Source organism: Leucoraja erinacea, chromosome 9, assembly GCF_028641065.1.
Source record: "Leucoraja erinacea ecotype New England chromosome 9, Leri_hhj_1, whole genome shotgun sequence".
Taxonomy (NCBI): domain Eukaryota; kingdom Metazoa; phylum Chordata; class Chondrichthyes; order Rajiformes; family Rajidae; genus Leucoraja; species Leucoraja erinaceus.
Window position 1 is genome coordinate 13,061,194 of NC_073385.1, and position 14,296 is coordinate 13,075,489.

A 14,296-nucleotide genomic window follows, 5' to 3' on the forward strand; every position below is an offset into this window, starting at 1 on the left:
CAACTGAATGGTTCTACCTCAGCTGCTATTGTTATTTATCTGTAATTTTTTTTTTATATGTATATATTTTTACCTTTTCTTATATATTTAAAATTGCTCTTGTGAATCGCACCGTGGGATTGACTTTTAAATTTTGTTGTACCATGTGCAATGACAATAAAGAGATTCATTCACTGGCCACATTTTCCCATCTCCACCCCTTTCTGATTTCCATGGACACCGTTCGCTCAGCAACTCCATGGTCAACTTGTCCCTTCCCACCCAAACCACACCCTCTCCAGGTACTTTCCCCTGCAACCGTAGGAGATGCAATACCTGCCCCTTTACCTCCCTCCTTGACTCCGTCCAAGGACCCCGACAGTCTTTTCAGGAGAGGCAGAGGTTCACTTGCACTTTCTCTAACTTCATCTACTGTACCCGCTGTTGCAGGTGTCAACTCCTGTATATCGGCGAGACCAAGCGCAGGCTCGGCTATCGTTTCGTTGAACACCTCGGGCTCAGTCCGCCTTAACCTGCATGATCTCCCGGTGGCTCAGCACTTTAACTCCCGCTCCCATTCCCAATCTGACCTTTCTGTCCAGGGCCTCCTCCATTGTCAGATTGTGGCCCAGCACAAATTGGAGGAACAGCACCTCATATTTTGTTTGGGTAGTTTACACCCCAGCGGTATAAACATTGATTTCTCTAACTTCAAATAGCCCTCTCTCTCCATCCCCTCCCCCTTCACAGTTCTCCCACCAGTCTTACTGTCTCCGACTCTATTCTCTCTGTCCCGCCCACTCCCCTGACATCAGTCTCGAACCAAAACGTAGGGTCTCGAACCAAAACGTCACCCATTCCTTCTCTCCAGAGATGCTGCCTGTCCCGCTCAGTTACTCCAGCATTTTGCGTCTACCTCTCATTGTGCCCAATGTCCCTGAATGCAGATCATTGACTACAATTCCCATAACACCCCGCGGTGGAGGCTGGCTAACCAAATGCCTTAATTTCCCTGTGTGGGGCAGAAGTTTCATTATCGTCCTTTGAAAAAAGAAAACTCGTCGACAGTTACTCCCAAATTATATTTTATAATCCCCCCCAGTGTTTTGAGTGTGTCTTTTGTGCTGGATTGCGGTGTGTTATATGTGCTGGTGGTGGGGACCTGTCCCAGGCAACGGGTGGTGGGGATCCGTCCCTAGCAACGGGTGGTGGGGATCCGTCCCTAGCAACGGGTGGTGGGGATCCGTCCCTAGCAACGGGTGGTGGGGATCCGGATCCGTCCCTAGCAACGGGTGGTGGGGATCCGTCCCTAGCAACGGGTGGTGGGGATCCGTCCCTAGCAACGGGTGGTGGGGATCCGTCCCTAGCAACGGGTGGCGGCGCTGTCCCTAGCAACGGCCGCGACTCCAGAGGCCGGCGATGGCCGGCGATGGCGATGAGAGCTCGGTCCAGCCCGAGAAAATCCGCAGCAAACGCATCTTCATCAACTACCTCGACTCGTTCGTGGCGCGCTACGTGGGCAAAGTCAGTGCGTCTATTTAGTTTGAAGCAGGGTCTCGGCTTGAAACGTCACCCGTTCCTTCTCCCCAGAGATGTTGCCTGATCCCGCTGAGTTACTCCAGCATTTTGCGTCTATCTTCGGTGTAAACCAGCATCTGCAGTTCCTGCCTACACTTTAGTTTAACTTTACAGCATCGTTTGCGTGGACACGAGGAACTGCAGGTGCCGGTTGACAAGGAAAAAAAGACATAAAGTGCTGGAGTAACTTAGCGGGACAGGCAGCATCCTACCTACACAATAGTTTAGACCTTAGCATTTTGTGTCTACTGGTTAGTTTAGAGATGAATGTGAGTTTGTGTGGACACAGGAACTGCAGGTGCTGGGTGACAAGGGAAAAAAAGACACAAAGTGCTGGAGTAACACAGCAAGTTAGGCAGCATCTCTGGAGAAAAAGGACTGGGTAATGTTTCGGGTCGAGACCCTTCGTCAGCACCTGCATCTGTAGTTCCTTCCTGCACAATAGTTTAGACCTTAATTTAGAGATGAGTGTGGGAGTTTATGTGGACACAGAGAACTGCAGGTGCCGGTTGACAAGGGGAAAAGGGCATAAAGTGCTGGAGTAACTCAGCGGGACTGGTAGCATCTCTGGAGAAAAATTACCTTATTTTCCAGCATCTGCATTGATGTTTCGAGTCCGGAACCTTCTTCAGACTGAGAGTTAGGGGAAAGCCTGAAGAAAGGAGCCCAAAGAGCCTGAATCCTCAAACTATAATTTGGGAGTAACTGTCAGTGAGCTTTACTTCTTCAAAGGATGATAATGACACTTCTACTCCCCAAAGCTCGACCCGAAACGTCACCTATTCCTTCTCTCCCAAGATGCGGCCTGACTCACTGAGTACTCTAGCAATTTGTTTCAATCTTCTGTTTAGTTTAGATTTTAGTTTAGATGTGCTTGTGAGAGTTTGTGTGGACACTAGGAAATGCAGGTGCTGTTGAACAAGAAAAGAAAAACAATGTGCTGGAGTAACTCAATGGGTCAAGCAGCATCTCTGGAGAACACGGAGAAGCGGTGTTTCAGATCGGGACCCGTCTTCAGACTATTGGGGGAGGGTTGGGTGGGGGGTGAAAACTGGAAGAGAGGAGGGTCAGGACAAAGCCTGGGAAAAAATGGACTGCAGATACTAGACATAAAAAGCTAGAGTAACCCAGTGGGTCAGGAGGCAACTGAGTAACTCCAGCCTTTTGTGTACATCTTCGATGTAAACCAGCATCTGCAGTTCCTTCCTACACAAGAAATGGACCATTATGGTCATCAGTGCCGGCTCTGATTTGTTCTGAACCCTTTCATGCCTCAAGTTTTCTTACCTATCAACTCAGTCTGAAGAAGGGTCTCGACCTGAAATGTCACCTATTCCTTTTTCTCCAGAGATGCTGCTTGAACCAGTGAGTTACTCCTGCATTTTGCATCTACTTTAAGTGATAGATGGAGACAAAGACCAGGGGGAGAGAGGTGACAGAGAAGGTCCATGTGGATTTGAGGGCAGGGTGGAAGTTAGAGGTAAAAGTGAATGAAATCAACGAGTTCAGCATGGGTGCAATAAGCAGCCCTAATGGAGTCGTCATTGTGGCAGAGAAAGAGTTGGGTGATGGTGCCAGTGTACATTTGGAATAAGGAGTGTTCAAAGCAACCAACAAAAATGCAGGCAAAGCTGGAGCCCATGCGAGTGCCCACAGCTACACTTTTAACTTGAAGAAAGTGAGAGGAGTCAAAAGAAAGATGTTGAGGGTGAGGACAAGTTCTGCCTGGCGGAAGAGAATGTTATTAGAGCGGAAATGATTGGGTCTCTTTTCTGGGAAGAAGTGGAGGGGCCTGAGACTTTCCTGGTGGGGGATAGAGGTGCAAAGGGTCAGGATGAAGATGAAAATGGGTAAAGATGAAGCAATGGGAGCCGAGGAACTGAAAGATATTGAAGTGTTAAAGAGCAGTTGAAGTATCTCGAATATAGATTGGATGGAACTGACAAGGAGGGGGGGGGGGGGGGGGGGGGAGAACAAGATGGAGTTGAGAGTTTGTGAGTCGTGCAAACAACAATGTTAAGAGATTATGTGTGAGTGTGTAAATGGGTGTGGTGTGAGTGTGTGTAAATGGGCATGGTGAGGGAGTTTTAAATGGGTGTGGTGTGAGGGAGTCTGTACATGGTGCAAAGGGGTGTGTGCATGGGCATAGTGTGAGAGAGCTGGCGTGAGAGTTAATTTGTAAATGAGTTTAGTTTGAGAGAGGGTGCATGTGCTGACATAATGCAAGTGAACTGGTATGAACGATAGATGGTTGGTACATAGAACTGGTATGAAAGATAGATAGTTGGCAATGACCCGGTCGGTCAAAGGGCCTGTTCCCATGCTATGCCTCTAAACTAAACTAAACTACACTAGTACTCAGATAACAAAAGACAGGTCTTGACCCGAAACGTCACCCATTCCTTCTCTCCGGAGATGCTGCCTGTCCCGCTGAGTTACTCCAGCATTTTGTGTCCAACTCATATAACAGAGGCAGTTTTTCACCTTGACCTGACCTTAACAGGAAATAAATAGATGAAATTCTCAACACCTGCTTTAAGGTGTCTGAGTAGAAGGAACAGAGTTTGGGAATATAACTTCATAGTTTGGGTCACAATATAATTCAATATACTGAGTAAAACTTCTGTTTTTTCAGAAAATGGGCAATTGGTGGTACGAGATCAGCTAAACATCGGTAGGGGTAAATAGTTACCAGGTGTTTTGTCTTTCTCTGAAGCTGACAATTTTGAACGAGCGTCATGGTGCCAGTGATGAAATGTACTGTTGTGTTCAGCATACAGAAATGTAATGGTTCAATGGTTCTTTATTATCGCATGTACTAAGTTACAGTGAAATTATTTTTGTTCATACAGTTCAGCAAAGTATTACTATACATAAGCACAATCTCAGATAAATTAAAAGTGTACAGGAACAGTCCGCTGAGACAATATACAAAGAGTCGCCAGGTTTTGGCACCATTTTAAAGGTTGCTTAAAGTGCAGCTGGCCATAAAGGCATGTTGTTCTGGTGACATTGCTGGCCAAGCAAAGTTGTAGGCATCTTCCACCGCTGCTCCACCGTTATGTCCCGCTGTAGGTCTGGTTCTCTAATTGTGCGCCTCTGTCGTGAAACATCTACCAGGCTGAATTCTTCAAAGATTCCTAGCATCCAAACTATTGATATCAACTATTGATAATACAATGTGAAAATTCTGCCTGGGAGGTTTAGGTTTGAAACTCCGACGGTTAAATTCCGATACCCGATTATTTCCAGTACTTCTCGAACGCTGTGGTTGGATCGTCCCTGGAGGATCAGCATGAGGATGAAGAACAAAATGAGGAAGAGGCAACGTCTGCCAAAAGTGTTCCAGTGGTCAAGGGGAAGTATCAAGTGGTGGGAACTCTGAAAAATCCTGAAGAGAAGAAGCCTGATTTTGCTTTTGAAGTCTTCACTGTAAGTCCCTAAATTTATTTTCTGAACCTAAAAGTATTTCTGAACATAATTCGGAGCCAAGACCGATCATCATAATATCTCTTTTTCTTTAATATTTTGAGTTTGACAAGAAAAAAATATGTGTATGTTCACTATTGGTTTCCCTGTCACTAATTGACTGGTGCAAAACAATATGGCACTGGGACCATTGAGCTTATCTGCCATTCATAAGGTCACAAGTGTTAGGAGCAGAATTAGACCACAAGTTTGCTCCGCCATTCAGTCGTGGCTGATCCATCTCTCCCTTTTAACCCTATTCTCCTGCCTTCTCCACATAACCCCTGACACTCGTACTAATCAAGAATCTATCTATCTCTGCCTTAAAAATATCCATTAATGGCCTCCACAACCTTCTATGGCAAAGTATTCCACAGATTCACCACCCTCTGACTTAAGAAATTCCTCCTCACCTCCTTCCGAAAGGTATGTCCTTTCATTCTGAGGCTATGATCTCTGGTCCTAGACTCTCCCACTAGTGGAAAGATTCTCTCCACATCCACTCTATCCAAGCCTTTCACTGTTCGGTAAGTTTCAATGAGATAACCCCCTCATCCTTCGAAACCCCAGCGAATATAGGTCCAGTGCCATCAAACGCTCATCATATGTTAACCTACTAATTCCTGGGATCATTCTTGTAAACCTCCTCTGGACCCTCTCCAGAGCCAGCACATCCTTCCTCAGATATGCTGCCCAAAATTGCTCACAATGTTCCAAATGCGGCCTCAGCATTACATCCCTGATTTTGTATTCTCGCCCTCTTGAAATTGCATTAGCCTTGCTTACTACCGATTCGACTTGCAAATTAAATTTTTGGGAATCCTGTACTAGCATTCCCAAGTCCCTTTGCACCTCCGATTTCTGTATTCTCTCCCCATTTAGAAAGTAGTCTACGCATTTATTCCTACTACCAAACTGCATGACTCCACACTTTGCTACCTTATATTGTATCTGCCACTTCTCCGCCCACTATTCCAACCTGTCTTAAGTCCTTCTGCAGATTCCCTGCTTTCTCTACACTACCTGCCCCTCCACCTATTTTAATATCATCCACAAAGCCTTCAATCCCCTCATCTAAATCATTAATATATAATGAAGAGTAGCAGCCCCAGCACCGACCCCTGTGGAATTCCATTAGTCACTTTCAGCCAATCGGAAAAAAAACCCTTTATTACCACTCTTTGCCTTCTGCCATCCAGCCAACCTGCTATCCATGCTAGTATCTGCCCTTTGATACCATGGGTTCTCATCTTCTTTAGCAGCATCATGTGTGGCACCTTATCAAAGGCTTTCTGAAAATCTAGGTAAACAACATCCACTGACATTCGGCAAGATTATGCCTTAACCACCATATTCCTGCCATGTGCCCGCACCCTATGATACCTCTAACGTTCAAAACTCTATCTATCGTAGCTTTGAATTAAATTGTTGCATTTATAGTCACATCCCTCCAGGATAAAATATATATTTTTAAATCACTACCTTCACAGTGAAGAAATGTTTCCTCGTTCAAGTCCCAAATGTCCTCTCTTTCATTTTGAGACCGTGACTGCTAGTTCTACACTCCTCAGCCAGAATTTTACATGTTTCACTGAAGGCATCTTTCATTTTTTTGAACGCTAAAAGTAAAGGTCCAACATACTCATTCTCTTCTCATATGCCAGATATGCCATGTCACAAACCACACTCTGATGAATGGTCCTGGATCTACTTCCACAGCAGTTATATCCTTATTTTTAGGTAAGAAGGCAAAGTTGACTTTGTCTTTGCAAAGAAACAATCTTTCGCAGCCCATATCATGGCATTAACAAGTTGTTAACAACTTCTGTTAATATACAAATCACCAAAATTGGCTGTAGGCTACTCAGGATTTGAGAGAGACCTATTGATTGAATGTAATCTCAACTATCACGGTATGGCTGTTTAACATTCAGATGTTAGCTGGCAAGATTCTTGTAATAAATACTCATTATTTCCCCTTCCATTTTAAAAACATACAGACACGTTGTTTTGACTGACTTCCCTTCTTTCTGCAACATTGCCAGCTTCAGTTTGCCCTCATCTCTCAACACAGTCTTGGGCACATTTCTACAGTATGTTATCTCCAGTGTCCTCCTCTCTGGAGACACAAGGAACTGTAGTTGCTGCAATCTGCAATCTCCAACACTTTATGTCCTCCTCTCTGAGTTATCTTTATATCTATCCAGTAAATCTGTTACCTAGATAGAGCGACGTAGAAAAGATGTTTCCAGTAATGGGAGTGTCTGTAACCAGAAGGCACGGCCTCAGAATAAAAGGACATACCTTTAGAATGAAGATGGGGAGGAATTTCTTTAGCCAGAGAGTGGTGAGTCGGTGGAATTCATTGCCGCAGACTCCTGTGGAGGCCAGGACATTGGGTATTTGTAAAGCAGAAATTGATAGTTTCTTGATTAGTAAATGTGGCAAAGGTTACGAGAGAAGGCAGGAGAAAGTACTGAAGAAACTCAACAGATCAGGCAGCAGGATGGAAGGGTCCATTCTCTCCACAGATGCTGCCTGATGTGCTGAATTATAATACAAAGTACCTGCACCCTAGAAGATGGCCTTTTTTTTCGACAAAAAATATAACTTGGATTTGAAACTTACCATCTAATATGCTTTGAGACTAGTCTAATTTTAAAGGTGAAATTATGTTCAAAAGTAGAAATAATTTCACTGGATCCAATAAACTGGGTAAAGTTAGTTCTTTTTATCTTTCTACAGTACGATACATATGACCAACTGTTCGAATACCTTCAGGAGTGTGACATCATCATTTACAACATCACAGAAGCACCTGAGCAAATTGAAGAAGCCTCGTGGGCTGTTTCAGGTTCTGATTTATCATATCATGTATCTGCTTTTCAATTTTGCTTTCTTCACAGAAATTGAGTTACTTGCTTCTTTTTGTTTTATCCCAGTGTCATAAGCTAATGTGGATTTTTTCTTAAACACATTTCTGTACAAATGTTATACATTTCCGTGTCTTAGAAACAGAAACATAGAGATATAGGTGCAAGAGGATGCCATTTGGCCCTTTGAGCCTGCACCGCCATTCTTTGTGATCATGGCTGATCATCCACAATCAGTAACCCATGCCTGCCTTCTATCTAACTCTCTTTTAAATTCATCCAGTGAATTGGCCTCTACTGTAGCAGATAATTTCACAAATTCACAACACTCTGGATGAAAACGTTTTTTCTCATCGCAGTTTTAAATGGCCACCCCTTTAATCTTAGACTGTGGCCCCTGGTTCTGGATCCACCCCCCCCCCCCCCCCCCCCCTCCCCCCCATATTGGGAACATTTTCCCTGCATCTAGCTTGTCCAGACCTTTTATAATTTTATACGTATCTATAAGATCTCCTCATTCTTCTAAATTCCAGTGAATACAAACACAATCTTTCCAATCTTTCCTCAAATGGCAGTCCCGCCATCCCGGCGATTAACCTCGTGAACCTGCCTCAATAGCAAGGATGTCGTTCCTCAAATTAGGAGACCAAAACTGCACAAAACACTCCAGATGTGGTCTCACCTCGGCCTGTACAACTGCAGAAGGACCTCTTTACTCCTATACTCAAATCCTCTCATTATGAAACCCAACATGCCATTAGCTTTTTTCACTGCCTGCTGTACCTGCATGTTTACTTTCAGTGACTGGTGCACAAGGACACTCGGGTCTCGTTGCACTTTCCTTTTTCCTAATCTGACACCATTGAGATAGTAATCTGCTTCCTTGTTCTTGTCGCCAAAGTGGATAACCTCACATTTATCTACATTATACTGCATCTGCCATGCATCTGCCCACTCACTCAACTTGTCCAAGTCACACTGCAACCTCCTAGCATCCTCTTCGCAATTCACACTGCCACCCAGCTTTGTGCCATCTGCAAATTTGCTAGTGTTATTTTTAATCCCATCATCTAAATCATTAATATACATTGTAAATAGTTGCAGCCCCAGCACTGAGCCTTGTGGCACTCCACTCGCCACTGCCTGCCATTCTGACAGGGATTCTGGAGTGGAGAAGTAAACAATGAAATAATGTTAAGTGATTTTAAAAAACTTTCTCTTCTTTTTCCCTCTGCAGCACTTCATTCAGATTTAGAAAATTTTGAGAGTCCAAAGATATTTATTCTGCTATCAACAATAATGACGTGGGCCCAAACTAAACCTGTTGATCCTGTAAGGAAAATTTGTTGTATTTTGGTTGTTGCCATTTAATTAAATCTTAGATTTCATTTGGGCAATGTTACAATGTCAAGTGTTTATTGCAGGAGAATTATAGAACACATTAGGCGTAGCTTGTGTTGCGAAGCCAAACACAATGGATTGTTTGTGCCTTGTACATGCTGAAGACATTGTCGATCTGGAGATTGACTGAACAGCACATCTGCAATTGCAGGATCTAGAGTTTAAAGTACAAATTATTTCTCCATAAACAGTTGCAATTATTAGTCCACTATTAAGAAGATCAGTTCATTTTGACCTCATTCAGTGACTTCTCAGCCAATTAAAAAAAAAAGCTAATTGTTAAACAAACAGACATATTAAATTATGAGAGGCCTAGATAGGGTAGAACCTTCTTCTGGATAGGTCGACCAGTGGGCATTGGCTTTAAGGTGAGAGGGGCAAAGTTAAAGGAGATGTGTGTTACAGAATTTTTAACACACAGTGTTGTGGTTGACTGGAAAGTGTTGTCGGGGATGGTGGTCTAGGCAGATACGATCATGACATCCTTGGCAACTGGTATTAATAAGGAAGCCCTTAATCCAGGAATGCACACGCACCTTTCTTTCCACTCCTCCCCCCTCCCATCATCTAGTTCCTTTTCTTCCTCTTTCTCCTCCTAGTCATCAGTCATCCCTACCCCCTCCCTGTATTCTATTCCTCCTCTTCCACCTCCCCCAGTTCCTAATCATCCACAACCCTCTCCCTGCTTCTATATTTCACCCCTCCCTGGCCATATCAGATTCCACCATCTTCAGCCGTTTGTTTTACCCACTTATATCCTCCAGCCTGTGCTACCACCCCTACCTTTCTCAACCTCGCCTGAATCATTTACCTACCATCCACTTCTCAGTTCTTGCACCAACCCTTCCCCTCACCTGTTTCTACCAGCGACTCTACTTCAGCCCTGAAGAAAGATTCCAACTCTCAAAATCTGTCCATATCCTTCCAAAGATGTAGTCTGACCCGCTGAGATCCTCTGACACTTTGTTGTTTGCTCATGATTTCACCATCTGCAGTCTCTTGTGTCTCCAACGGAAGGTTGCCTCTGGAGCCAAGCGTGGCACAAGTAGCACCTTTAGAAGCCACAAAATTATCTTCACTTCTTAATTTCCATTATGTAAAGTCATTAGATATCCATTATTATGTAAAAGGTAAACCATACAGTATTGTATTCCATATTGGAACACAAACTCAAATCAAAAATGATGCATTTCCAGTGTGAGGCAAGCATTTACCAGAAGGTAAACCATGTATATTTTATAATATAATCTGCTATATTAATGTATACACATAGAGGAAAAGGTCAACGGCAATTTTTGTTTTTCAGGAGGATTCAGATGCTGCATTCACAGAGGATGATTATCGCAAAAGGAAGTCCCATACAAACTTTAAGGATCACCTCAGCCTAGAGAAACTAGTTGTGAAAAATGGAAAAACTGTATGTAACCACACAAAATAAATAAACATTTTTAGAAAAGTAATTTTTCAGGTTACAGCTGCAAAGGCTTAACATTCGATTAGTAAAGATTCAATCCACTAGATTATTCTGGCAACATTTCTACTCCAAGTACCAAGGGGAATGTGGATTATGCTGTCAGAAAGAGTATTTGGGATAGATCAACACTGACGTTTAATGGGAACCTAGGAGCCACGAATACAAGTGTATGTGAGGTGGGAGAGTTTTCAGATGGTGGTGCACCTATTTCCAAGGTCTTTATGTTCCAAGAAACATATAAGATTATTAAGGGTTTGGACACGCTAGAGGCAGGAAACATGTTCCCAATGATGGGGGGAGTCCAGAACCAGCAGCCACAGTTTAAGAATAAGGGGTAAGCCATTTAGAACGGAGATGAGGAAACATCTTTTCACACAGAGAGTTGTGAGTCTGTGGAATTCTCTGACTCGGAGGGCGGCGGAGGCCGGTTCTCTGGATTCTTTTGAGAGAGAGCTAGATAGGGCTCTTAAAAATAGCAGAGTCAGGGGATATGGGGAGAAGGCAGGAACGGGGTACTGATTGTGGATGATCAGCCATGGTCACATTGAATGGGGGTGCTGGCTTGAAGGGCCGAATGGCCTATTCCTGCACCTACTGTCTATGGTCAAATTAAAAATTGTATGTTTGAGCTGCTTATTTATTTTCTATATATTGATGGTCTGTGTGTTTTAATTCATAAATTTGGAACGAATATCCGGAATATAAACGTCAACCCATTAAAGAACAAAAGGAAGTAAAATGGTTGTTTAGTAGTATTGAACTACTATGATTAAGAGTCAAATACAGTGGTAGTCTTGAGACAAAGATAGATCCGACTGGGCAGATTTATTTCACTGAAGGATACTGGTAAAATTGATATATTTTTATTTTAATGGAAGCTGTTTAATAAGACCAGAATCAATTTTTAAAATTCCAGATTTTGTATATAGCTTAAATTCCCCTGTTGCTATGGTGAAATTCAATCTCATGCTCTTGAGCCAATGCTTCCCAAACTGGCTCCAGTTGAAAAAAAAAAAAAAAAAAAAAAAAACTGGCTCCAGGTCCGTTGACTACAACCATGGCCCTAGTTAGGATTTATTTCTATTAATACTGTAGGTAAATCTTTTTGTTTATTTAGAAAACACTTTACATCTCTCCTTTATTTTAGAAAAAGAAAAAGTTTACCACCTATGTTGTTGCTATTGGAGTCGTGTATGGAATGGATGAAAGTGTGTTTCATTTCTTCTTCAAGGTAAAGAACATACAATGTTAGTCCTTTTCGTTCTGACAGTCTTGAGTAAACACAGTCCACTGTATCGTTTTTTTACATCTACGCAATGCTATCACTTGAGCAAGAAACTTAGTAGTTTGAATGACCAACTGAATTCAAGGACAGAGTAGTAGAGTTACTGCCTTACAGCGCCAGAGACAAGTGTTTGATCTGGACTACGGGTGCTGTCTGTACGTAGTTTGGACGTTCTCCCCGTGAAAACGTGGGTTTCCTCCGGATGCTCTAGTTTCCCAAATTCCAAAGACCCTCAGGTTTGTAGGTTAATTGGCTTTGATAAAAATTGTAAATTGTCCCTAGAGTGTAGGATAGTGCTGGTGTATGGGGAACGTTAGTCAGCACGGATTCGGTAGGTCCAGGGGCCTGTTTTCGTGCTGTATCTCTAAAAACCTCTTTATGTGTTGCGATTCTTTCTGCTTAGTTTATTGCTTATCCATTCTGATGCTTTGTGAGAGATGATTAGTGGTTCCTCTTTTCCACCACTTTTTATATCCAATAGTGCAGCAAAGGTTTAGTGATCTTATACCAAAGGAATTAACTCGCAGGGGATCAAGTGTGGTACACCCAGGTTGATGGTGTGTTGATTCATGGACCTAAGCCGTCACTGGCACCACCTGATTTCACAAAAGAAGCACAGGATTACCTAGTGTAGTTTGAAGTTAGGCAAATTTACACCAGAGATCTTAATTTCTTTCTTTTCTCCATATACCCATTTGAGTTATTTGTCAAGATAAACCTCATCAATTCTGGTTTTCCCTTATTCATTGTTTTAGTCAGATCATCCCTACTTACCAACCATGTGTTGAATTACTGAGGTTAGGAATGGCGTTTGACAAAAAATACTACGTAGTTCCACACCTCTGGTTATGTAGTTGATTGTTGTACAAATGAGTTTTGCCTTGGTTTGCTAGAACCGATGACGTATCTTTGTGCTTCATGCAATCCTGTGGTTCTCGCGTTGTCTTTCACTTTATGTAATCTACCAGAATATGCAAAACCAGCCTCATGTGATTTTCTTTCTGTGTTCAGGAGGCCTGGCTTGGGCTGAATCCAACAATACCTTGCTTTGGAGATGGGAAAAATATAATTCCAACCATTCACGTGAATGACTTAGCTAGGTAGGTGGAAAATAAAAAGAGGAACTAACACTAATAAAGGTCATCAGCAGTTATAGTCTTCACTTAGCTTATCAGGAAGCACAATTTATTAAATTATTACAAATACAGAAGCTAATAAGATTCTGCAATCATTTTACTTGCATTGTAATTATATGAAGTTTTGCACCATTATTGACTATGAGAGGTTTTTTAGATTCTATTTAGGACTGTCTAAGATCATGAGGACATTGTTAAAAATCTTGTTCAACATTTGAAGTGCATTCCTCGTGTGATAGCAGTTGAGGTTAGACTGGCTTATTTTGTAACCTGCTTGTATTTTCCATTTGGTCTAACTGCACCAGGTCATGCACATTGGATTTACTCAATTAGGAACCAGAATGATATAAGGAGAAACAAAACAAACTGCTGGAGCAACTCAGCAGGCCAGGCAGCATCTGTGGAGGGAATCTAAAGAATACCTTCTTCAGGCTGATTATGGAGTACATTTATTTAACTGTATTGTGTTCTTTCTCAGTTTCAGTTTAGTTTATTGCCACGTGTACTGAGATAGAGTGAAAAACTTTCCATGAAACAAACTGATTCCTTGCTAGGCCACTGTTAACTTCCTGTGTTTCATCCATGTGTGGTTACTCTTTGTCAACCACCATGATGAATTTTGGTCAGAGTAATGCCACAGTCATGCTTGCTTTGTCCTTACTGACAAAAATAATGCCGATGAAATTAGTCACGGATAACTCCACAAAATAAAGAGGTATAATTTTACCCACCAATGTAATTACTGGGCTGTCCAATTCCATTGCTTAAATGGAATGGAACTGAGTTTCAAGTTGGGCATGCACAGGATGAAGTTGGAGGTCTTCCCTGTAGTTACAATACCTACTGGAAAATGGTCAGGTGGGGGCCTTGCTGGCTCAGTTACTAATGTAAAACAGTATTGAATTTGGGCCTTATTGGTTTAAATGATTCAACAATGTATTGAATACAATTGATGAATATTTCTTTCATTATTAGGGCAAAAATACAATCATTACCATATTTATTGATTTTGTTTTAAAGCACGTTAATGATCTTCCCGGAAGCAGACTCCCATCTTGCCTCCATAAATGTAGGTCCTTCAGCTTCCTTTGTCTGCTATTGT

At 42.4% G+C, this 14,296-nt stretch overlaps 1 protein-coding gene across 2 annotated transcripts in view; it reads left to right on the forward strand.

Moving 5' to 3' along the window:
- The first annotated feature begins 1,333 nt into the window (after window positions 1-1,333).
- The window catches only part of ak7b (adenylate kinase 7b), a 41,124-nt gene continuing 28,161 nt past the window's right edge, over window positions 1,334-14,296 (forward strand). Inside the window, exons 1-7 of one of the 2 annotated variants that reach the window (XM_055640172.1) lie at window positions 1,334-1,503; window positions 4,810-4,989; window positions 7,771-7,879; window positions 9,136-9,230; window positions 10,606-10,716; window positions 11,921-12,004; window positions 13,070-13,158. In XM_055640172.1, coding sequence (XP_055496147.1) covers window positions 1,399-1,503; window positions 4,810-4,989; window positions 7,771-7,879; window positions 9,136-9,230; window positions 10,606-10,716; window positions 11,921-12,004; window positions 13,070-13,158 — 773 coding nt within the window. In that variant the 5' untranslated portion in view covers window positions 1,334-1,398. The remainder of the gene's footprint in view (window positions 1,504-4,809; window positions 4,990-7,770; window positions 7,880-9,135; window positions 9,231-10,605; window positions 10,717-11,920; window positions 12,005-13,069; window positions 13,159-14,296) is intronic. The other variant, XM_055640173.1, reaches the window with a different exon arrangement.